This window comes from Pseudorasbora parva, chromosome 21, assembly GCF_024679245.1.
Source record: "Pseudorasbora parva isolate DD20220531a chromosome 21, ASM2467924v1, whole genome shotgun sequence".
Classification (NCBI taxonomy): Eukaryota; Metazoa; Chordata; class Actinopteri; order Cypriniformes; family Gobionidae; genus Pseudorasbora; species Pseudorasbora parva.
Genome location: NC_090192.1, coordinates 39499544 through 39524054, shown reverse-complemented (window position 1 = coordinate 39524054; position 24511 = coordinate 39499544). Strand labels below are relative to the sequence as shown.

The 24511-nt window shown below is 37.1% G+C and overlaps 1 protein-coding gene and 1 long non-coding RNA gene across 3 annotated transcripts in view; one reads left to right on the top strand and one right to left on the bottom strand.

Moving 5' to 3' along the window:
- LOC137056424 (uncharacterized) overlaps window positions 1-24511 on the bottom strand; it is a 161362-nt gene that overhangs the window by 135647 nt on the left and 1204 nt on the right. Inside the window, exon 2 of the long non-coding RNA XR_010900339.1 lies at window positions 17334-17529. This is a non-coding gene — a long non-coding RNA (uncharacterized lncRNA). The remainder of the gene's footprint in view (window positions 1-17333; window positions 17530-24511) is intronic.
- LOC137056422 (catechol O-methyltransferase domain-containing protein 1-like) lies at window positions 2987-12956 on the top strand. Of its 2 annotated transcripts, none has more exons than XM_067430515.1 (7): window positions 2987-3138; window positions 6024-6154; window positions 7551-7656; window positions 7731-7849; window positions 9849-9903; window positions 10577-10710; window positions 12578-12956. In XM_067430515.1, exons 1-7 carry the CDS (start codon window positions 3036-3038, stop codon window positions 12728-12730), a joined length of 801 nt encoding a protein of 266 aa, XP_067286616.1. In that variant the 5' UTR covers window positions 2987-3035; the 3' UTR covers window positions 12731-12956. The 2 variants fall into 2 exon arrangements, with proteins under 2 accessions (XP_067286616.1, XP_067286615.1); XM_067430514.1 differs by lacking the exon at window positions 2987-3138 and adding an exon at window positions 4892-5050.

The window sequence follows — 24511 nt, the reverse complement described above, 5'->3', positions numbered from 1 at the left end:
CCACAATTTCAACTTTTCCTCTCATAATTATGGTTTCCCCCGATGTGACGGACGCTCTGAGCGATCTGGCTGATCTGAGATCAGAGCAAGGCTTTGATGATTTGGCCGTTGAGTTGCACACATGCAGAAAGCACTCGACGCCTCGGCTCAATGCGGCCTTTATACAGCCTGAACTCAGCGACTCAATTACAAATACCAGCCTTCAAAATGTTGCCCAATTATCGGTTTCATTGGGCTGATGGATGCCAGCTGGGCTTTCAGGCTTTGGGCTCGCTTTCAGCCCATAAGTCACTCGGACGTGCGTCTCTGAAGTCAATCCAGAGGAAAAGTCCATAAAAATGTTCAAGCGTTAAACTGCAGCGCCATCAGGCATTACTGCCGTCATGCTCTTTAAGAGGAGCCCGAGATGTAACCGATCACAGGATCTTCCTCACGATCTTCAGATGTGAGTTTCCTGGCAGGTTACGGAGCCGTTTTCATGGAGATTGACTGACAGGATCATCATCACTGCAGCAGAAACATATGATACAAGATCTGCACAACCAATGATATCAAACTAGCTCACCGTAGCTGCATCCATTTAAACAAAAATACAGTAAAATAGTGTAATATTCCTCCAGTGTAAATCATCAGTTCTCTATGTGAATATATAGTAAAGTGTGATTTATTCCTGTGATCAAAGCTGAATTTATCATCATTACTCCAGTCTTCAGTGTCACATGACCCTTCAGACTTAAGACAAAACATTATGACATACTAAAACAAAATGAGGATAAATTGTAATTATGACAAAGTTAAAATTTTGGAATACCAAGTCGAAATAATCACTTAAAAAGTAAAAGTTGACATACTAAGTTGAAATTATGACGAGTCACAATTATAAAAATCTAAATTATGACACATATTTGTCATGCTTATCAAATAAATGTAGCTTTCATGAGCAGAAGAGACTTTTATCTGAGGCCAGAATCATAAAATATGACGAAAAACAAAATGATTTTATAATATTTTAAATTTTATGTCATATTAAATATTCTGGCCTTAGATAAAAGTCTTTTCTGCCCACTAAAGCTACATTTATTTGATTAAAAATACAGTAAAAATGTTAAAATATTATTATAATGTAAATCATCTGTTTTCTATGTGAATATATATAGTGTCATTTATTGTTGTGATAAAAGCTGAATTTATCATCATTACTCCAGTCTTCAGTGTCACATGATCAGACTTGAGATATTGAAAATTACGACATACTAAAACAAAACAAAAAATGATATACTAATTTGAAATTATGACATAAAATCTCAAAATTCTGGAATACAAAGTTGGAATAATCACTTAAAAAGTAAAAATTAAAAAAAAAAAAAAAACTAAATTGAAATTATGACTTGAGTCACTATGATATAAAAGGAAAATTGACAAATTAAAGTTACACTAATTATAACTTGTCATAATCTCGACTTTATCTTTAACTGTCATAGTGACCTTTATTCTTATTATTTTTCACTTGGATAAAACAACTGAAGCCTCTCTTCAGCTCACCAAGGCGGAAAAAAGTACAGTAAAATAGTGTAATATTCCTCCAGTGTAGATCATCAGTTCTCTCTGTGAATATATAGTAAAGTGTGATTTATTCCTGTGATCAAAGCTGAATTTATCATCATTACTCCAGTCTTCAGTGTCACATGATCCTTCACTAATCACTCTCAGATGAGGATTTGCTGAATAAAAGCCTTAATTCCTTTCAAATGAAAAAACTACTGACCCTAAACTTTTCGACAGTACTGTACACTAAATATGTATAACTAGATATAAAGATTAGTGCCTATCAGCAAAAGAAAAGTGTTAAAATATGAGGTGAGATTATGTTTTACGCTTTGCTTATGCAAGACATCTGCAAGAAAAAGGTCATGATCACAAAACAGCAGCAATGCAGGAAAAAAACACTGAAGCTCCTGCAAGTCATCATGACCTGTAGAAAGCATTTCAGACACTTGTGTTGGAGTACAGCGCCACCTGCTGATGGACTTCACGAACTACAGCCAAATCATTCTGCACAAGTTCATCATATTTCTTTAAATTACTCTTATCAGTCATAAGAAGCACTTATTGACTAAACTGACTAAAGATCCTGACAGCAAATAAACATGCTATCCTGAAGAATTTGATTAAATGTGGCCTTTAGTTTGGATCTGAGCCTGTTATATAACCCAAATCTCATCTAATATCTTTATGACTAAGATTTCATTAAGAGAAATCACAGCTTTTTTGACTCGAGTCAATCACGAAAAATCTAGATTATGACATAAATTGAAATTATTACGTCAATTTCGACTAGTGTGCCATAATTTTGACTTTTATCCTCATTATTTAGATTTTTATGGCATAATTAATTATTCTGGCTTTAGATAAGTTTATTCGGTTCACAGAGGCTGCAGTTATTTGATCAAAAACCCATTAAAAAATTGTGAAATATTATTCCAGTGTATCATCAGTTCTCTATGTGAATATATAGTAAAGTGTGATTTATTCCTGTGATCAAAACTGAATTTATCATCATTACTCCAGTCTTCAGTGTCACATGACAAACAAAATTATGATGATGAGTTAAAATAATGACATAAAAAGTCAAAATGACCACTTAAAAAGTAATAATTTACGTTCTAAAATGAAATTATGACACATTGAAATTATTACAGCAATTACCGGCATATCAATTTCAAATGTGTCAAATTTAACTTTTATTCTCATTATTTTGAGATTATATGAATTATTCTGGATAATAAATTACATCTTCATGGTTGCAATGACTAATGCATTAAAACTTTATAAACATGCACAAGTTTAATGGCCTTATTTAGGAGAAATCCATCCAAGTGTTTTGCGATTTATTTTAAACACGTTTTCTACGACTGGCTATTCAAACGAGCAAGAATTGAATCAAATGATTGATCATTGATTGTACTAGTCATTTACCAAAGCATTGCTCTCAAACAAAGGGATTGTGTCATGTTTAATATTCATAATGTGTGTTAATGAAGCGGACAATCTCCACCCCCCAAAACTGGAGCCATTTTACAGAAGAAACAAAAGACCATCGGCACCAGCAGAGAAGAAACCACACCATACTGATTTACAGTGAGTTACAGCCGTTCATATCTAAATACTGTCAATAATAATCACTGATAACGCTCGCGAGGTTTCTTTAATGCACTCATGCATGTGTTGAATACATTTCGCCAATTTTATAAATGCATACGATTTTGTAAAGCATATTTAACGAGATTTATGACCCGTCAAAAGCGCATCAGCACTGCATTATTAGCCTACTTGTTTAACTATCGTGATATAGCTGATATAGTAGTTAGCCTAGGCTACTTATTATAACTAAGCGTCGGAGACTGATTAGGGAAAAAGACGCATTTAAAAGGTAATTCTGGGAGGGAGAGAGACAGTAAATTACAATAACATGTTCTTACATATTACAGCTGTAAATACATTAAACGCTTTAAATAATAGGCTATAACAAATAATATCGATATTATCCATGTGATGATCATGAGCCGTCATGTGATCTGGATGGCGCTCGTGTCGTAATTCTCCGAGTTTAAGCGCAACTAGAAAACAGTAGCTTACTTACATGACACAGAAATGTGTTAAACTGAGTTAAATGAGTTTTGGGGGTTTAATGTAGATACAAAAGGCATTGGCTGTGCCCAAATTCGCACATTATCCGGCTTAAAAAGAATTTGAAATTAGAATTAAGGCTAATATTGCTCACAGCCCATTTCGCTATAGACCAGCAGGTTTCGATTAGGCTACACACATGAAAAAAATAGCCTATATTTCATCTGCAACAGCATTGTGAACTTTTGCAACGATACGTTTGTCCATTAAGTTTTAAATGCATCTGCAAAACCCTCTTTGCCTAACGTAGGCCAACTCATGTTATTAGGGCATCAGATCGCAAAAAATAATAAAATGTAAAATTATTCTGGCCTTGGGTGAAACTATTGAATCATCTCTTCTGCTCACCAAGACGACATTTATTTGATCAAAATACAGTAGAAATTGTGAAATATTATTATAAATTAAAATAACTGTTCTCTATGTGAATATATAAAGTAAATGTATTTTATTTCTGTGATTAAAGCTTTCAGCATCAGTGTCACATGATCCTTAAAGGGTTAGTTCACCCAAAAATGAAAATGATGTCATTAATGACTCACCCATATGCAGTCTATGCCCACTTTACTGTCCACATCCAGAAAGGGAATAAAAAACATCCTCAAAGTAGTCCATATGTGACATCAGTGGGTTAATTAGAATCTCTTGAAGCATCCAAAATACAGTTTGGTCCAAAAATATCAAAAACTATGAATTCATTCAGCATTGTCTTCTCTTCCGTGTCCCTCCAAAAAGATTCAAACGGTTAATTAATCAGTGAATCTAATCACCAATGTCACATCGGATATGGCAGTTCGGATCGGGTCAAACTGCTGAAATCACGTGACATTGGTGACCCGAAGCATTAATCGATTCACTGATTCATTAACCGTTTGAATCTTTTTGGAGGAACATGGAAGAGAAGAACAGAGGTCTTACGGGTGTGGAACCATAGACATCATGTGTGGAACGACATTAGGGTGAGTCATTAATGACATCAAATTCATTTTTGGATGAACTAACCCTTTAAGACATTAAGTTAAATGCATCTGCAAACACCTCTTTACATAACTTACTCATATTATTAGGGCATCAGATCGGAAACAATTTCAAAAATCATATTCCATTCTAAACTTTTCCTAATTTTGCGAGAACAATCCCATTACTCGTAAAGTAGGCCCGTTCAGGAGAGCGCATATACTGTGTTTTACGGTAACTGAGTTCATGTGCGACCCACGCGCACGCTCACCTCAGGCTCAGTCAGATGTAAAGATCACCAGTTGGAGAGCTGTTTTAATAATAATGTCATCTCATAACTTATCCAGAGAAGCGCTTATAGGCTCAGTGACGCTGGGAGTGGTTTTTATAGCGGGATATTATGTAGGTAAGTGGGAAAGTAAACCATAGAAATACAGCAGAAATCAATTCTGTGTAAGTGTCCGGAAGTTCGTTTAGTTTGATTCAACAAGCCGCTATTAAAGGCGCAGCGCCCAATTAATTTAAATAAACGAAACGAACCAATGAGTTCATGGAGACGACTTAGCATGCTCAGCTGTGCAAAATAAATATCATATGTTGACTTCGACTCTAATCCTAGGCTATATATATATATATATAGTTTCAATGAAAATTAATTCAACTAGCTGCAATTAAAGGTGCAGCGCCCATTTAATTTATAAACAAAATGAAACCCTCAGTTAATTGAAATGATTTTACATTTTCAGCTGTGCCTGTGAAAAATAAATATCATGTGTTGAATTTTTCCACATTTTTTGCAACAAAAGGAAAACAATTCTGTAAAACTATATTTTTAAGACTTCCCACCAACAGTAAATTGCATACAGAAAATAACAAAGTATAACATTATAATTATATACAATAAAAATGTATTGTATTTTTACCTTTCAAATAATAATAAAAAAAAAAGTTGGAGCCCAAATAATAATAATAAATGAAAATAAAATGCTGGTTTATAAAAATTTCATTGATTTCATTATGAGTTAAAGTTGTAAACATAAAAAAAAAAAAAAACATTTCATGTGTAATTGCACAAATACTGAGATGTTTCAGTGAAAATACACCTGCTTACCAATCACAATCTCATGTTGAAATTGCAAAAAGTTAGTAAAACATTGCACTTTGAATTGAAAAGGTGTTTTAGAGAAAACAAAAATGTTTGTGATGCAAACATCTCAATTTTATGTTTAAATTGTGAATAATAAAAAAATAATAATTGTAAAATAAATGTCAAGAAATCCCACATGGAAAAATAAGGCGTTGTCTTATGAAATGTACACTAGTGTAAATAACGCACAGTATATCCAAACGTTTCTATCTCTGATTTATTTTTTCTAAAGGCAAACGCAGATCTAAATTCTTCAGAATGACGTCGGGTAAAAGCCACGTGGGTAAGAAAGACGATCCCGTGATGCAGTACCTGCTGAACCATTCCCTGCGGGAACATCCGGCCCTGAAGAAACTCCGGCAGGTAACGATGATCATTATGACGTCCGTCTCACCCTGAAGACACACTGATGTGCTTAGACAATGAATATGGATAAAACTGCATTTATACATTTAAGGATAACATTTAAAGTTATCAATACTTATATACACCAATCAGACATAACATTATGACTCATTTTGTGTTGGTCCCCCTTTTGTGGACCTGTCGAGGCATGAACTCCACTTGACCCCTGAAGGTATGCTGTTGTATCTGGCACCAAGATTTTAGCAGCAGATCCTTTAAGTCCTGTAAGTTGTGAGGTGGGGCCTTCATGGATCGGACTTGTTTGTTCAGCACATCCCACAGATGCCCGATTGGATTGAGATCTGGGGCATTTGGAGGCCGAGCCAACGCCTCAAACTGGTTGTTGTGCTCCTCAAACCATTCCTGAAGCATCTGTGCTTTGTGTCAGGAGCATTATCCTGCTGGAAGAGCCACAGCCACCAGAATACCGTTTCCATGAAAGGCTGAACATGGTCTAAGCAATGCTTAGGTAGGTGGAGCGTGTCAAAGTAACATCCACATGGATGGAGGACCCAAGGTTTCCCAGCAGAACATTGCCCAAAGCATCACACTGCCTCCGCCGGCTCGCCTTCTTCCCATAGTGCATCCTGGGGCCATGTGTTCCCCAGGTAAGCCATGCACACACACACCCGGCCATCCACGTGATGTAAAAGAAAACGTGATTCCTCAGACCAGACCACCTTCTTCCATTGCTCTGTGGTCCAGTTCTGATGCTCACGTGCCACTGTTGGTGCTTTCGGCGGGGTCAGGGGTCAGCATGGGCACCCTGACTGGTCAGCGGCTATGCCGCTCCATACACAACAAACTGAGCTGCTCTGTGTATTCTGACAGCTTTCTATCAGAACCAGCATTAACTTCTGGAGCAGTTTGAGCTCCAGTTGCTCGTCTGTTTGATCGGACCACACGGGCCAGCCTTCGCTCCCCACGTGCATCAATGAGCCTTGGCCGCCCATGACCCTGTGGCCGGTTCTCCACTGTTCCTTCCTTGGAGCACTTTTGATAGATACTGACCACTGCAGACCGGGAACAGCCCACAAGAGCTGCAGTTTTGGAGATGCTCTGACCCAGTCGTCTAGCCGTCACAATCTGGCCAAACTCGCTCAAATCCTTAAGCTTGCCCATTTCTCCTGCTTCTAACACATCAACTCTGAGGACAAAATGTTCACTTGCTGCCTAATATATCCCACCCACTAACAGGAGCCGTGATGAAGAGATCATCAGTGTTATTCACTTCACCTGTCAGTGGTCATAATTTTATGTCTGATTGGTGTCTTTAATAATAATCTGCAATGCCCAAAATGGGAATATACCTTTGAATTGTTTTGTGGTTAACTGAAGATGTATTTGTCTCTAGAAAACCTTGGAGCACGAGATGAACGGGATCATGGTGGCCTGCGAACAGGCTCAGCTCATGGCAAATTTAGCCAGATTAATCAAAGTGGAGAAAGCCATTGAGATCGGTATGTGACTGAACACTGACCACTGGTGCAAACACTGGCCGTGTGCCTAACTCAATGTGTGTGTGTGTGTTCAGGTGTGTATACGGGCTATAACGCCATGAGCATCGCTCTCGCCCTGCCTGAAGACGGCAAACTGATCGCATGCGACGTCAACGAGGAGTTCATCAACATCGGCAGACCCTTCTGGAAACTGGTCAGTTAATGCTCGCTCGTGCTGGACATGAAGCAACTTTACCTTTCCTTTTTCCCTGAAACTATTGACTATCACAGATCTTCATTATTAGTCCACTGTACTGTTCATAAACTACAAGACAACATTACAAACTCACAGAGGAGGACAGTACACAACTTCATTACTTGAGTAAAAGTACTACTGGTCAAATATTACTCCTTTACAAGTGAAAGTTGTAAAAACAGATTTTTACTCAAGTAAAAGTACTTTAGTATCAAAAGTACATTTCCTTTTTTATGTCAACACATTATTGTATTATAGTTGTATAAATGCACATTATGCCGTCATGGTTTAAGCCAGTCAGTGACGCTCCATCTGACACACTAGCATATGACATAGAAAAGTTACAAAGCTGCTGTCACTTTAAGGCCGAATGCACGGATCCAATACACTGATACACATCTGATATTCTCACACTGTTCACCTTCACTGAAGACAGAATCAACTTTATGTGAATACTCCACAAAATGAGCATTTGGACATCCGTCTTCTTCCATTTTGCTCTAAACTATAAATCAGTGTTTAATAAATGCTGTGAAATCATTGAACTTCACGAGACTCTACAAGAGTGATTCCTGAAAGGCTTTCTGCAAAAACCCAAACACCTTTAAAAGAAGAAATAAATCATCCACTGACTTTCAGAGCTGCGACAGAAACGACTTTCGACTTCGAGGACCTTGATGGAAATGTAGTGGAGTAAAAAGGACGATATTTGTCTTTCAGATATAGTGAAGTTAAAGTCATAAGTTTACAGAAAAAATAATACTCCAGTAAAGTACAGATACTCAAAGAGTGAACTTAAGTACAGTACTCGAGTAAATATACTTAGTGTCCAGCTCTGCAAACACACTATACTAATAAAGCACTATTCTAGGTAATAAAAATCATTGTTTTCTTAATGTAAAAAGTTATAAGGGAACGAGTGATATCCGTTTGTATGGTTATCTTTATTTATTTAGTTTTATTTATTACTTTTTACACTCATATGGGTGTATGTACAATACAATTCTATGTTGAAATTGCAAGTAGTTAAGTATTAATAGTAAAAATAATTGAGTATGGAATTGAAAAAGAAAATCTCCAAGCAAGAAACGGAGGTGTGTTAGTGAAAATACACCTGCTTATGAATGCAAACATCAGTTTTATGTTGAAATTGTGAATAAATAATAATAATGGTTCCTTGTTTATGAAAAGCAAAAATAAGGCATTTAAAAAACTACAAATATGTATATACAGTAAAAAATATATTGTATTATTGAATAGAAAAACAAATAATAATAGTAAGTTTTGTAAATACCTCAGGATTTAAACACGACAAGTCCAAAAACAGCTTTCATGTTGTAAATAATCGGATTATTTTAACATAAATTGCGTGTGTAATTGTACAAAATACTGAGGTGTTTTAGTGACAATACACCTGCTCATGAATCCAAACATCACAATTATATGTTGAAATTGTGAATAAATAATAATAATGGTTCCTTATTAATTGATTAATATTAAAAGCCATTTGCAATATAATAAAACCCTTTAATATAAAGTTCACATTTGCTGTAATGAAATTTTCAAGCCTTTTCGAGCAGGAAGTGTCTGCATAAATTGTTTAATATTGGATTGCATCATGTTAATAAAGATCATCTGTCCTTATCAGAGACCATAAACCTTTATGTGGGTTAATATTTAAACGTAAGAGACTTTTAACACAGTTAATAGGTAACCATATTTAACCCAGTTTGCTCTAACACATGGTCACTAAAATTAATATGTATATAATTGGCTTTGGATGTTTGTTAATGGACTGTTTTATGAATAAACTAATTTATTATGAATTTTCTTGGATCTCTGGATTCATGTATGTGTGATCAGACTCAACGTTTTGATCAATCAGGCTCGATTACATTAATTTCCATTATAATAATGTATCTAATAATCTTTGTCTCCTGTTCTGAAATCTTCTCAGGGTTGTGTTGAGCACAAAATCGATGTGCGTCTGAAGCCAGCTGTGCAAACTCTTGGTAAGATCTGGATTTATTCAAGCATTGTGAAATTATTCATATCCAAATAACCTTTAGAGTACATATTCAAACACATTGTTTTTGATGAACAGCAAACAAACAAACGGTGAATGTACAGTACAATCATTGATTTAGTTTTTACGAATATTTAGAATTTGTATTTACTATTTTAATTTGAGTTAACTTTAGTAATTTTGTTATTATTTTTAAACATACATTTTTATTCCAGTTTTAACTAAATTAAAATGAATGCTTTGGCAACTTTTTATTTTATTTTAGTAGTCAATTCTGACTGTTCTTCTCACAATTGAGAGTTTATATCCTGCTGTGAGAACGAAAAAGTTAAAATTGAGATTTTAAAATTGTTTTATTCAGTGGCAGAAACAAGCTTTAATAATTTTTAAGTACTGAAAGTTTTAATAGTTATAGTTAACTATAGTAACTCTTTTTTTTTTTTGACATGCATCATAATTGCACACACTTTATCCTCATAATGGAAAATAATAACGCAATCTGAAGAATTTACATGGGAAAGTGCAAACTCTGGGTCTCATATGTTGTGAGATTCGCGGTGAACAGGTTTTATTAGTAATCTATAACTAATGATATTAAATATGGCATATGTTGAGGATGTATTGATGAACATGCTCTAATGAGGTTTGTTTGCTGTCAGACGAGCTTTTGGCTGCCGGTGAAGCGGAGACGTTTGATTTCGTCTTCATTGACGCCGACAAAGTCAACTACGACAACTACTATGAGAAATCCCTGCAGCTGGTCAGGAAAGGAGGAATAATCGCCATAGATAATGTGAGTGATCATGTGTGTTCATACCACAGCTCCTGAGACTTCCTCCATTAAAGCTGACCTACAACTGATCGCAAGGAATATTTCAAGGTGCCCTAGAATGATTTGAAACAATATGTTAAATTGTTCTCTGATATCTACAGAGAGGGTATGTGGCTTATTTAAGGGCAAAAATTGTCCAGATAGAGTTTTCCAGGTCCATTTACAACCCTATAAATTGTCCCTAGGATGTAATGCTCTGTTTTTGCCTTATTTGGAAGGGTCATGAATATTAATGCTGAGCTCTGCTCTGATTGGTTATTTCAGCAGCTCACAGCAGCTCATGAGTCCTGACAAAAACACAGACCGACTAAATGAAACTAGGCAAAACATCTCAAATGGAGATTGATAAAATGCAGCTTACTTGTTTATTGGTGTCTTTAGATCATCTGCGCGCGAGAGAGAGCTCACGTTTGTGCGGTTGCCAGATTTCAGGTATTAAATCCCCCAAACAGAGCTTTTCTGTGAAAAGAAACCCATATACTATCCGGTTTTTACCTAAACATGTCCAATCTGGCAACCATATGCACGCTCTCTCTCTCGCGCACGGACGATCTGAAAACACCAATAAAATCAATCTCCATTGACTATCGATTTAACTTATATGGTGGAGAAGGTGACGTTTGCTAGAAGGATCGCGTGAACGATCTGTAAGCAAAGTATCTACGGTTGTATTTTGTAATACAAAATAATATTAACCTTTGTCATTAGACACACTATTTAGTTTTGTATGGTACTTGGTGTTTCCTGTTGTTACTGTACTAGCATCTTGCGTCATCTAGACAATGCGGTCTCTCGAAGAAACTTTCAATTTAATCAGAAATTGTTTAAACAGCTAGTCAATAAGTGGATAAATCACTACTTACTGCTTTCAGGAATACAGTTGTAATCGCCCCTTTCTTCAGTTTAAGACGCTGAGTGAAGCTTGCTTGAAATGGGCCGAACAAACGAACGATTTGTTGTGGGATCCGATTATAATAAACCTCAACTATGTGTCATGAGAGCCGTTTTTGCTATCTTCGAGTGTCTTGTTTACCATCAGTAGATTCAGCTTGTTGGACAGATGCAAATGTTGGGGGCGTGTATATAAATGATCCCCAACACTTACGTCATGGTTGGGTTTGTTGAGAAGCACTTTTTTTTCTGTGGAGTTTTTGATTTACGAGATTTACATCAGAAGTAGGAGGCAATGGTGTTTGAGACTCACAGTACTAAACTTTTATTATTTCACTATGGCAAGGTTAATTCAATTTTTCATTCTAGGGCACCTTTCAGACAAAATCAATTTCCTCATTTTCATGTGACTCCAAAGTCCAAACCCCTTTGATTTTGTTCCATAGAAGATTATGATTATTAGAAGATAAAGATGTTTTGTTCAATTATGTCGTATAATAGGCTGCTGTACTAAAATAGTGTAATATTCCTCCAGTGTAAATCATCAGTTCTCTGTGTGAATATATAGTAAAGTGTGATTTATTCCTGTGATCAAAGCTGAATTTATCATCATTCCTCCAGTCTTCAGTGTCACATGATCCTTCACTAATCATTCTCAGATGAGGATCTGATGATCAACACACATTTATGATTATGAATGTTGAAAACAGTTGTACTGCTTCATATTGGAAACCATCAAACGTTTAAAAAAATTAAAAGAACAGCTTTTATTTTGAAATATAAATATTTTATAATATTATAAATGTCTTCGTCCCTTTTGATAATTTTAATGCGCCCTTGCGGAATAAAGTATTGATTTCTTTAATAGAAAAACAACTTTTGCTCAGTGGTGTATAATCTTTGGTTGAACTGTCTGAATGACACTGTTCTCCTTCAGGTCCTGTGGAGCGGTAGAGTGGTGAACCCAGAAGAGGGCGACGTCGACTCCATCAGCATCGACGCGCTGAATAAGAAGCTCCATCGGGACATCCGGATCAATCTGAGCATGCTCACGGTGGGCGACGGCCTCACATTAGCATTCAAAATCTGACCCGAACGCTACATTCATAATCATTCATGTTGCTCGAGTGAGCATATGCACTGGAATAATTGAAGTTTGACCAAATAAATATGAAGTTTTGTATTCAAATGTTTATAGTGCCAAATATTGATTCTGCTACTGAAAAAACTGTGTAAATGTACAATGTATTTGTGGTATACATTTTTTCAATAAAATTTTCAGAATTCAATAATTCTGTATCAATATTTTAAAGGAAGAGTTGTAATATCGTTATCCTTAATTATTACATGGCTCTGTGAAATACTTGATTCTGATTGGTCAATCGCGCATTCCAGCGGTATGTTATTTCCAGACAACACCCGCTCATACGGGTACTACGAGTTATCTTGACCGGTTCTACTTCTGTGCTTAACGCTGGCGCCATCTTGTGGCTTAAACAGCCGTGGGTTACAATTGAAGACTTCAAGGCAGGTTTCCTTTATAAAGTTTTTAATATGGATATTTTTCCGACACAAACGCATCGATTGGAATCAGAAGGCTCTATTAACCCATCGGAGTCGTGTGGAGCACGTTATTTGACGGACAGCTGCATTTAATGGACTTCAGAAACAGCTCCAACTACTGCTGGGATTAACGTTAGCCTGGACTTTTTAAATATAACTCTGATTGTATTTGTCTGACAGAAGAATGTCATAAACACCTATAATGACCTGAGGGTGAGTAAATCATAGGCTTGGGTTCATTTTTGGGTGAACTAACCCTTTCAGCATTCATTCTCAACATTTAGGAGCAATAGATAAAGGCTTAAAGCAGTTTGGAACTGTTTTTCTTCGCGGAAGCTTTGCGGAAGAGCTAATAAAATATTTAATCTCAAGACAATATATTGTGTCTAATTTATTTGAGACTAGTAGCCGTGTAATAAGCGGGATAATGTCCACCCAGCCGGTTGTTATCGCAGAATAAACCCCTTCAGAGTGATTCTCCGCTTCGCCTCGGGGTCCTGATCACTCTGGAGGGGTTTATTCTGAGATAACAACCGGCTGGGTGGACATTATCCCTTATTTAAATAAATAAAGTGGGAAAAAAAGCTTTTAAATCATTTTTAATATTTTTGTTGTGTTTGTTTTTATTTCAGCTTTAGTTAGTCTTTAAAAAATATGTTTTTAATAATTAGTACAGTTTTTATACATTTTTATTTCAGTTTTAGTTATTTTAGTACATCAAGTTAACCCTCTATGCTATGCAATATGTTCTAACCATGAAATATATTTTTCAAATAAGTTATTACATGAAATGGCTTCAATCAAACAAACTAAACAGATTTTTGAAAATATGTCCTATCCCGATTCTTTCCCACCGGCTGTGAGGTGAAGACCTGAGGCCTGCTGCATGAAGCTGGCGGAACAAACTCTGAGTTTCAGAGCAGGTTTAGAGTTGACAAAACCAGATAAATCCAACCTGGCTTAGATCAAGATCAACCGTTTCTCAAAGCGCGGTATTACATTTCTCTGTTAACTCAGGTTTAACCCAGAGTTAGCGATTAACTCTGAAGCGTGTGCACCTGACCAATCACAGCGTCCGTTTGATTCACTTCTCTTCTAAAGATTGAGAGATCGTTTTGAAAATGATCATGAAATTAAATGTGTTTACAAGGCAGGAATAAACACTGATGCTGCAGCGAGAGTTTGAGAAGCAGCGTAAAGAATATCTGATATTATTGCATGTAAACAAAGAAATATGCCTAATAATTATACACAAAGAGCTCAAATTAATACACGTTGTTTCAAATAATCATGAAAGCATGTTTTATATTTATATTCATATTTGTCTACTTGTCAATTAATATAATAATTATATGGATATATTCTATTAATTAAAAGTATATAAAATACATCTTCAGTTCATTGACCACACCACAATTCAAAGGGATATTCTCATTTTGGGCACACCGATCAGGTATAACATTATGACCACTGACAGGTGAAGTGAATAACACTGATGATCTCTTCATCACGGCTCCTGTTAGTGGGTGGGATATATTAGGCAGCAAGTGAACATTTTGTCCTCAGAGTTGATGTGTTAGAAGCAGGAGAAATGGGCAAGCGTAAGGATTTGAGCGAGTTTGGCCAGATTGTGACGGCTAGACGACTGGGTCAGAGCATCTCCAGAACTGCAGCTCTTGTGGGCTGTTCCCGGTCTGCAGTGGTCAGTATCAGAAACTGCTGCCATACCATGGGTTCAGCAGCGCAATGAAATCACGCAGCACCTAAAAATAGGCTAACTTCTGTCAACCTAACCAATGTGACAACCTGATTGCACAGGGAGCGTGATGGGTACTATTTTCAGATGATGCGTAATATCATTGCGCTAGCACCTGTGGTACGGCAGCAATTCCCTGATTATTACACAGGAATGAGAGTATATTTCCTAGCCATATCAGTCTAGAAAAATCACAACTTTTCATTTTCCGTCTGTCTTAGTACACGATGTAACTACAAAAGTGCATATCAAGTATTAAAGAGGAAAAATATCGAAAGTCTTTTGTCATTTTTGAGTGAGAAGCTAACGGTCTAATCTGAATCAATGATCTATGCTAAGCTATGCTAAAAGTGCTACCTCCAGACCCGGGGATCGGCTGAATGGATTTGAAAACGGTAAAACACAACTTTTTAACTCTAGGGGAGTTGGAAAATAAGCCTATTTTCAAAAAAAGTGGAGTGTTCCTTTAATACTCTCAGGAGTCACATTTTTTTCAGCTGTTATTTTAGTAAGAGATAATTTTGCTCATTTCAAAATTAGACCATTGTTATGAGCTTGAGCATATAATTGGTCCAGCCTTGCCTGTTACTGTCAGTTATGCAGAATATATCAAACATAAAAATGCAAGATACTACTAAAAGATCTTTTTGCAATGTAGATTTATCTTCAGCCAGATACTCTGCTCATGGGTTATTCATCTTTGTCCTCATTAGAGATCATTTAATCTATATCCAGTGTTTGTATATATCACTGTAAATATAAATTGGTTTATTCCTACAGTTGACATTAAAATGATGTTTTTCTGAGGGTTAAGTCAATTCATTTCTTGTTTGCCGTTTTGACAGTTTCCACCTGGACATTTGTGTCATATTTGCTCATTATGAATATTTAAATTAACTTCTTAAGAATTTGTTTAAGAATATATTTCTTAATCCAACCTCAGATGCGATGTGATAAGTTTCCAGCACACCCAAAGTCAAACAATGTTTGTTTAATTGATAGTTAAAGTGTTTGTGGAAAGGGTGAGACGCACTGTATTTTAATGTGCCAAATCTGGATCAACATTGATATTGTGATCTTTTCTAAATCATTCTTAGGGTGCGTTCACACTTGTCATGTTTGGTTCGATTAAAACGAACCCTGGTGCGGTTGCTCGGTTAGTGCGGTTCATTTGAACATACGTGAACGCTGCCATCCGAACCCTGGTGCGCACCAAACAAGCGTCTTTTTAGCGGTCTCGGTCCGCTTCCAAACGAACTCTGGTGCGGTTCGATTGAAATATGAACGCAACACGGACCAAAGACATGTAAACGGACCAAAAAACGGACGTAATGTCACAAGATGCGACGCATAGTCAGCTGATTTGACGACACGGAAAGATCGGTGTATCCAAAATGAGTAACTTTAACGTTAGAGGGCAAACGTGGAGCAACGAGGAAGTGCCTAATCAATATTTGGTCAGACGAGCATGTTTCGAAAATGCTAGAAAAAACACACAAAAAGCAAACCTGGCTCTTCTCATCAAAGTTCCTGTGTTGCCCATTATTAGCAGGTACAGACGACAGAACGGCCGTCTCTTTTCTGCACAACGGAGGAAATCCTGCTGCTGTTTTGAATGTTTTGAACATTTTATGAGCTCTTCATGAGTTCTCAGCGGGTAAAAATAATGCCACATGTACACGCATAAAATGATCGCGTTTAATCAGCACACAGCGTTGTTTTGAATGTTGTGAACATTTCATGAGCTCTTCATGAGTTCTCTTGTAAAAAATAATGCCATATGTACATGCATAAAATGCCCGTGCGTGTAATCCGCACACAGCGTTGTTTTGAATGTTCGGTAAACGAGCTCCTACGTCATATAAGCCGACCAATCAGGTTGTGAGCGTCTCCCTATGCCTTTGGTTTGGTAACTTTAGGTTCGCTGTTAAAAATGCCCGTGTGAACGCTAAGCGGACCAGGACTATTATGTTTGTTTTTGTTTTTTGGTCCGAACCAAACGAACCGAACTACAAGTGTGAACGCACCCGAAATATTTTGTGTTATTAATTTTTGTGGAAAACATTTTTTATTAATGATCTTTGAGTAGAAAGTTCAAAAGAACTGAATAATAGCATTTATGCACAATATATTGCACTGACCTACAACGCATCAATATAAAACCTTTTAAAATTGTAAGATTTGCACTTAAAAGTGGTTCTGCTATGATCACGAGCCAAACAACCACTTTTAGTGCTATATAGGACCATTTTGTTTTAGATTGTAGAATAAGCAGAACACAAGCAGACCCCAGACTACAAACTCAACCAAACAACTACACAAAGAAACCTAATATAAAGTGTAGTAGAAGAAAGAATAAACAGATTTATTGTACCTGGTCTGTTTTCGGTACCTGACAGCAACTTCCAGCACCACGTTGTTTTTATCATCTCTCACTGAGAGACAAACGCTGCGGAGTCAGTCCATCTTTCATCCCTTTAACACTGAATCCTGTTTCATTTCCCCGGTTCAATCTCAGCTCTCACTCTCTTATTCTTCTGATGACTGTAATGTGACATTTAGCTTCATCTCTGCCGGAAAGAGAAATCACAAACAAATCTATCATATCTCAGATTGGATGGATTGAGAGTAAAACGGAGCCTTTTTCTGTAGTCAGCTGCTTTCCCCCATTTTTTTCTGGAGAAAAAGATGCTGGAAGACATTTGTCTCTAGTTTCAGAAGAGCTTTAAAAAATGTCTCAAACAAAGTGAATATGATATCTGTACGCTATGAAATGTATCTGTCATAAAACAGATAAAATATTATAATATAGTATATAATATCTATAGTATAATAGAGTATTGAGTCATTATAATGTCAAAAACACCAAAGCGAAGATTTTAGGTTAAAACAGTATGGGAATATACAATAAAAGTGTGTATTTCTGAAATACTTTATCTGCTTTTTCATCATTTAATGAAGTCCTGTGGTGTTATTTCATAGTATAAACACAAGTGTACATGCTTCTCTCATTATACCAATCCATTACTGTATTCTGCATACGGAAAACTCCATTCAATAACTGCACGCTTCAATCCACGCCAACTTCCCTTTTACAGGTTAAACTAGGGGGAAAATAAATAAAAAGGATGAGTGGGAGGCTGGTCCCTGAATCTAGGCTCAACCCAATCTGCAAATAAATCCTCGAGACACTCGTAGCCCCGACCATCTGAGAGACAAACATCTGACCTGAACTGATCTTCTAATCTTCTGAACTGATAACACCTGTTGAACATCGTAAGTCTTTGTAGCTTCAACCTCTTGTGTGTTCGTCTCTTAACAGTGATCGAACACTTAGTAATAAACTGTTGTAATTTAATGCTTTAATGCTAAAAGGAGTAACAGGTTTTCTTTTGCACTTTTTCTTTCAGACCTGCAGCAAGATGTTGCTTTTATTTTGTTGTCTGCTTTCTCTGACGGCAGCGGCTACTGAAGGTACCACATTTTACATTAAAGGGTTAGCAGGGCTCGACATTAAGCATGTTCATGTGCTTGTTAAATCGTTCATTCACTTGTCCGAGTAAAAAATTAGCTTGTCCGGACAAAAGGTGTTTGTTTTTTACAATTTTGCGTGTGTGTGTGTGTGTGTGTGTGTGTGTTGTAACTATAATTTATTCTGAAGCAATATTCTCACCAGTGTTCAATCAGCTTTGACATATTTAAATCTGCATATTTGTGAATTTTTATTTTTTTTATTGAATCATTTCAAATTTGTGATATTTTTACCTTTTATAAAGGGCATTTCCCCCCTAATCTTATTAAATATAGGCTATGCTTCAGGTTTAATTTTATCAATACATTAAATTAAATTATGACACTATAAGGGCTGTTACCAATAAAATTAAATCATTTACACTGAAAAATTACAACTGCATTAAATAATGTTTTGAGATTTGTAGTTTTGAATAGACACATAAGAAATGTTGGAAAGTATGTTTAAACATGAAACTAAACCTCCAGTAGGTGGGCGTCTTAATGAGTGAGTCACTGAGTCGTTCATTCAAACGATTCATTCAAACACTGAATCGTTCAGTAACACACTTGTTGCTGTGAGACGCGTTACGGTTCTGCTGTGTGTGAACGATTTTCGCTGCTGAAATCGAACAAAAGCACTCAATATTGCATCTAAAATGTAAGTGACTTCAAGTGAATGTAAATGTAAGTGAATGTTAATAATTGTTTATGAAACTGTCATATGAAAGCAGTGTCATTTTCAGTCATGATGGTATTCAGGAAAACGCTCTAGTGTTGTGATTTCTCCTCGAGAGGCTGCACGAGCGTCAACAGCGCGACCTTATTATCGTCAGTTCAACATATATTATTATCCACTCTCGATCGCCACTTACACTAAATTAATGCACAATCATTCGTGCATTTTGGTGATTTGCTAGTTAATTATTTTTCACTTGTCCCTTCAAAAAATCCATTTGTCCCAGACAAGCGTTAATGTCGAGCCCTGGTTAGTTCGCCAAAAAATGATAATTCTGTCATTAATTCCTCACACTCCTGTGGTTGGACAGCCGTCAGACCTCCGTTCATCTTCACACACAGATGAAGATATTAGTGTTGAAATCCGATGGCTCAGAAAGGCCTTCATTGACACCAATGTCATTTCCTCTCTCAAGACCCATAAAGGCACTAAAGACGTCGTTACAAAGCCCATCTCACTACAGCGGCTCTACAATCATTTATGAAGACACCAGATTCGTTTTTGTGTGCAAAAAAACAAAATAACGACTTATATAGTGACGGCAGATGTCAAAACAAAGCTTCGATCCGAATCATGAATCGTTTCACCGATTCAGAACGGATCGAAGCTTTGTTTTGAAATCGGCTTTGTATCGACGTCTTTAGTGCCTTTATGGGTCTTGAGAGAGGAAATGACATTGGTGTCAATGAAGGCCTTTCTGAGCCATCGGATTTCAACACTAATATCTTCATCTGTGTGTGAAGATGAGCGGAGGTCTGACGGCTGGCCAACCACAGGAGTGTGAGGAATTAATGACAGAATTATCATTTTTGGGTGAACAAACCCTTAAAAGGTTAGTTCACCCAAAAATGAAATGTCTGTCATTAACTTCTCCCCCTAATGTCGCTCCACACCCGTAAGACCTCCGTTCATCTTCACACACAGTTTAAGATATTTTATATTTAGTCCGAGAGCGTATGCAAATGTATGCACACTATACTGTCCATGTCCAGAAAGGGAATAAAAACATCATCACAGTAGTCCATTTGAGACATCAGTGGGTTAATTAGAGTCTCTTGAAGCATGATTTCGAGAAAAATCATCTCCATGAAACTTTTGATGATGTTTTTATTCCCTTTCTGGAATCTGAAAATGTGGGACTATGTTCTCCCTGGCTGGCAGATTAAGGTGTTGTATTCAAATCAGGATCCGGATGTGCCGAAGGGAAACGTGTTTGATTGGAACACCATCAAATATGAGATTACTGGGAATGTGCTACTGGCTGAAAATAACTGATTCTGCTCAGTTGCAATGACACACATTGTCATCCACAGAGATCTGTCAATCTTTAAAATCTGTTAATCTGTTTTAATGAGTAATAAAGCTTTAAAGGCTAACAAATAAACGTTTCTCAGCATTACTACAGTGTCTGTGCATATTTTCTCTGTCAAGAATCTAGATCTCTTTGTGCTTTATGTGTATAAAAATGGTAAATGGACTGCATTTATATAGCACTTTCAACAGACCCATGGCCACCAAAGCGCTTTACATCTTGCCTCACATTCACCCATGGAAACGCCAACCTTCGGGGTTTTTAGACCACCTACATGAACAACTGAGCCACTGCCGCCCCATATATATATATATATATACGTGAACTCAGAGGTTGTTTTTTAGTTCATCAGTGATGTATATCTACTCAGCCCGCATTATTTATTTATTTAAGTGCAATTCCTGGTAAAGAACTACACTAGCCGATCCTACAGGGAAATGTCAGCCAATCAAAGAAACTGCAGTGACGCCCACTCCCATACTGCACTGCCAGTGACATAATCTGATTATTTTGCTATACTCTTAAACTGGATTGTTTCTAATTTAGACCAAAAAAATCATAGAATGGACAAAAAAAGTCTTTATCATTTGTTAATCTGACCCTGTGAGAATATTATTAACCCCCTTGTTCTATTTCTGGTTGCAGCCCGGATGGTCCGGGTCAAATTGACCCTAATTGGATTCAATACCAAAAATTACACTATGGAGGAAAAAAAGAAAAAAAGTGAAGTACTAATAATTCACTTTTAATATCAAAACTTTTCACACATTACAAAGAATAAATATCTAAATTTATGATCTATGCAAATGTTTTTAACCACTATTTTTAACCCCAACACCCGTGGGACTCTTGCCATTATACACACTTATATCTTAGTCTAAAACGGAAATATTAAAAGTGGTTTAAATGATTAATAATTTTAATAATTTAATTAAATAACGTCACCCCAAAATAATCACACAAAAAAAAATTTTAATCACAAAAAATAAATCATATTTTCTAATTGAACTCTTTCTAATTTAGTTAAAGCTGAAATGCACTGTTTTCATGAGGATACAGACGTCTGTGTGAAAGCGAAAGAGAAGTGCCAAGGATCGGGTGAATTGGTAACTCAATATGGATGAATGACCAAATAAAAGTATGATATGCCCGATAACACAAAAATATTTAATAAAAGCGCTGTATACCACAAACTCAACTGCTCCATTGGGCTGTGATTATGGGGCGTGTTTCAACCATGGACCATAAAAAAATATGGACGACTCGACATCATCCGTTTCCGCTTGCCGTAGTTGAAGCTTTCAGGCGGCCTGCACGGCGCTGACATCTTGGGACCGGAGTTGCGCAGTAGAGCGCAGGAAGTACTGCTGCGATATCAAAAGCCCGCCCACACTCCCACAGATGCAGAACAATGAATTATGTTGGTGTGAAATAAACAGTTATGGAAATGTAGAAATTAAAGCTAAAGCTCCAATCTGCTCCCAAAAATCCCCAAAAAAGTCCGTTAGTGCCTCATTGACAACTTCACTCAGAGAAGACGTCGATCACACACTGTTTTTATAACATCAAATAACTAACTAAAACTAAACGTATTTTAGAAACTAACACTTGTAATGAAATCATCGTGATGATAACTGCCTTTCAGAGCCGGCCTTTCCATTAGGCAATATAGGCGGTCGCCTAGGGCCCCGCCTTATCTTCGCGCCTTGATCGCCCCCCGGTGGCCGGTCCCAGTATAGCCGCCCCTCTGTGTTTTCTAATGGACACGAGACAAACTAAATAATAAAAATACATTTTAAAATAAGTTTAGTTTGAGTTAGTTATCTGATGCTATAAAAACGTTGTGTGTGACGTCATTATTGACAGCTGAGACTGACGGAGTGAAGATGTCACTGCGGCACTAACTGACTTTTTTCTGGATTTTTGGGAGCAGATCAGAGCTTTAGCTTTAATTTCTACATTTCCATTTCCATGTTTATTTCACACTAACATTATTAATTGTTCTGCATCTGTGAGAGTGTGGGCGGGGTTTTAATATCGCGACTGTACTTCCTGCTCTACTTCCTGCGCTCTACTGCGCAACTACGGTCCCGAAATCTCTACTGCGCAGACTCGGCCCCAAGATGTCAGCGCCGTGCAGGCCGCCTGAAAGCTTCAAATCTGGCAAGCGGAAATGGATGATGTCGAGTCGTCCATATTATTTTACGGTCTATGGTTTTACAAAGATAAACACTACTATCAGTTTTAAGAGTGTACCCATTGTATATCGACATTAAATATCAATTCAAAATGCATTATAGCTGCATATTTATACTCGAAAACACTTTTACTCGCTATCACGGTGCTTGATGCAGAAGGGAATGTCTGCCAATTCCACTAAGTGGTTGAAACGTGTCATTTTAATTTAATAAATCGCAAATTTCTAAAAATTACCACCACAAAGTCATTTTGATCACAAAAATCACAAACAAACAAAAATATCAGACTAGAAATAAACTAATATCCAGTATATGTTACTAGTAACTCCAACAGTTGCCTTGTCTGGCTATCACCAGACCAAGCTCAATTTAAGATTGAACATTCAAATTGAAATCAATTTGCCAGCAGATCAGGCTGGGTTTACCCAGTCTAACAGTTCCCTGAACTGAGACATGTTTTGCTGAGAGAACTCACAAGCAGTTGATACTGAGCATGCGCGTGTTCTACCAAACGTACAGCGGTTCTCAAGTTAGGAAGCAACTGTGCGACAGAGTCGCGTTGGTTATGACGCAATCATTAGCCTATTTTTACAAAAACGGCTTATACGGGCGATAGTGTAAGATACAAGGTAATGGAGCCTTTTATGCATTGTCGTGTTTCTTTAGAAATAAACAGTGGACAAATGGAGTCTTTAAAGATGTTAAGTTATTCACTGTCAAAGTGACTCAAAAATGAATGGGAGTCAATGGGGTGCTAACAGCAGGTGATGGCTTGGTTAGTAATGGCCGCTTCTATGGGTGGAACGCTTTCCGAGTGCTAGATTACCCCCTTGGACCTGTAGCTGTGGTACCTAGAGCAGATCTGGCAACCCCGATGCCGAAACACTACTGACTTCGTGATTGGTCGATAGGTGGAGGGCGGAGCTTCAGGCCAAAACACAACATCAGTTGAGGGCTGCAATAGGGTTGCCACCCATCCCTTGAAATACGGAATCGTCCCGTATTTTCAGGAAAAATGACGCGTCCCGTATCAAAGCAATACGGGACGCGATTTGTCCCGTATTTTACATAGGTCCACCCGCATTGTGTGAAGACACGTCCTATTCTGCCCCTAATTGGGTCGCTGCCGTCGTTGGTTTGTTTGATTGGTTTGTTTCAGGTTCACGGGTCGTGAATCACGGCCAATCAGAGCCAGAAGAGGTATAGGTTCTTTTCTATATGGGCAGAATCCATTTGAAACGATGGCGGAGGCAGGTCCAAATACCTCCGCATCCAGCTGTAAAAGTTTCAGAGCAGAAACGCAAGCGGATGCAGAGGTACAGACGAGAGTGGGAAGAAATAAATATTTGGCTGGAAAGTGTCCGCGGCAATGAATACCAAGCCAATTGCGCAATAATTATTTGTCGGCCAGTGTTTTCAGTGGCGCACGCTGGCCTGTCAGATGTGAGACAGCATGCATCGGGAGAGCAACATTCACTAAATGCAAGAGCTCACCGAAATCAAAGCACTGTCGCACAGTTCTTCAGACCTCAAGCATCTCCTGAGGCAGACAGTGTTATGTTTTTTTTTTTTTTTATCACCTCAATTTTTTGATTGATAACGTTAGATTTCATAAATGTTGCCTATTAAGATATAATGTTAATAATGTAGGCTACATTAATGATGTTATGGTATGATTTGTTTATTAAGGTTAAGTTGTAGGCTATAGTCAGACACAAGCATTACTTTAATAAGAGATGATATTTATATATATATATATATATATATATATATATATATATATATATATATAT

Bases quoted from the DNA above. Each gene is read 5' to 3' on its own strand.
- LOC137056422 (XM_067430515.1), top strand. From the start codon at position 3,036: ATGAAGCGGACAATCTCCACCCCCCAAAACTGGAGCCATTTTACAGAA. The intron at 3,139-6,023 runs GTGAGTTACAGC...TTTTTTCTAAAG, and splicing joins CCACACCATACTGATTTACA to GCAAACGCAGATCTAAATTC. The intron at 7,850-9,848 runs GTCAGTTAATGC...AAATCTTCTCAG, and splicing joins GCAGACCCTTCTGGAAACTG to GGTTGTGTTGAGCACAAAAT.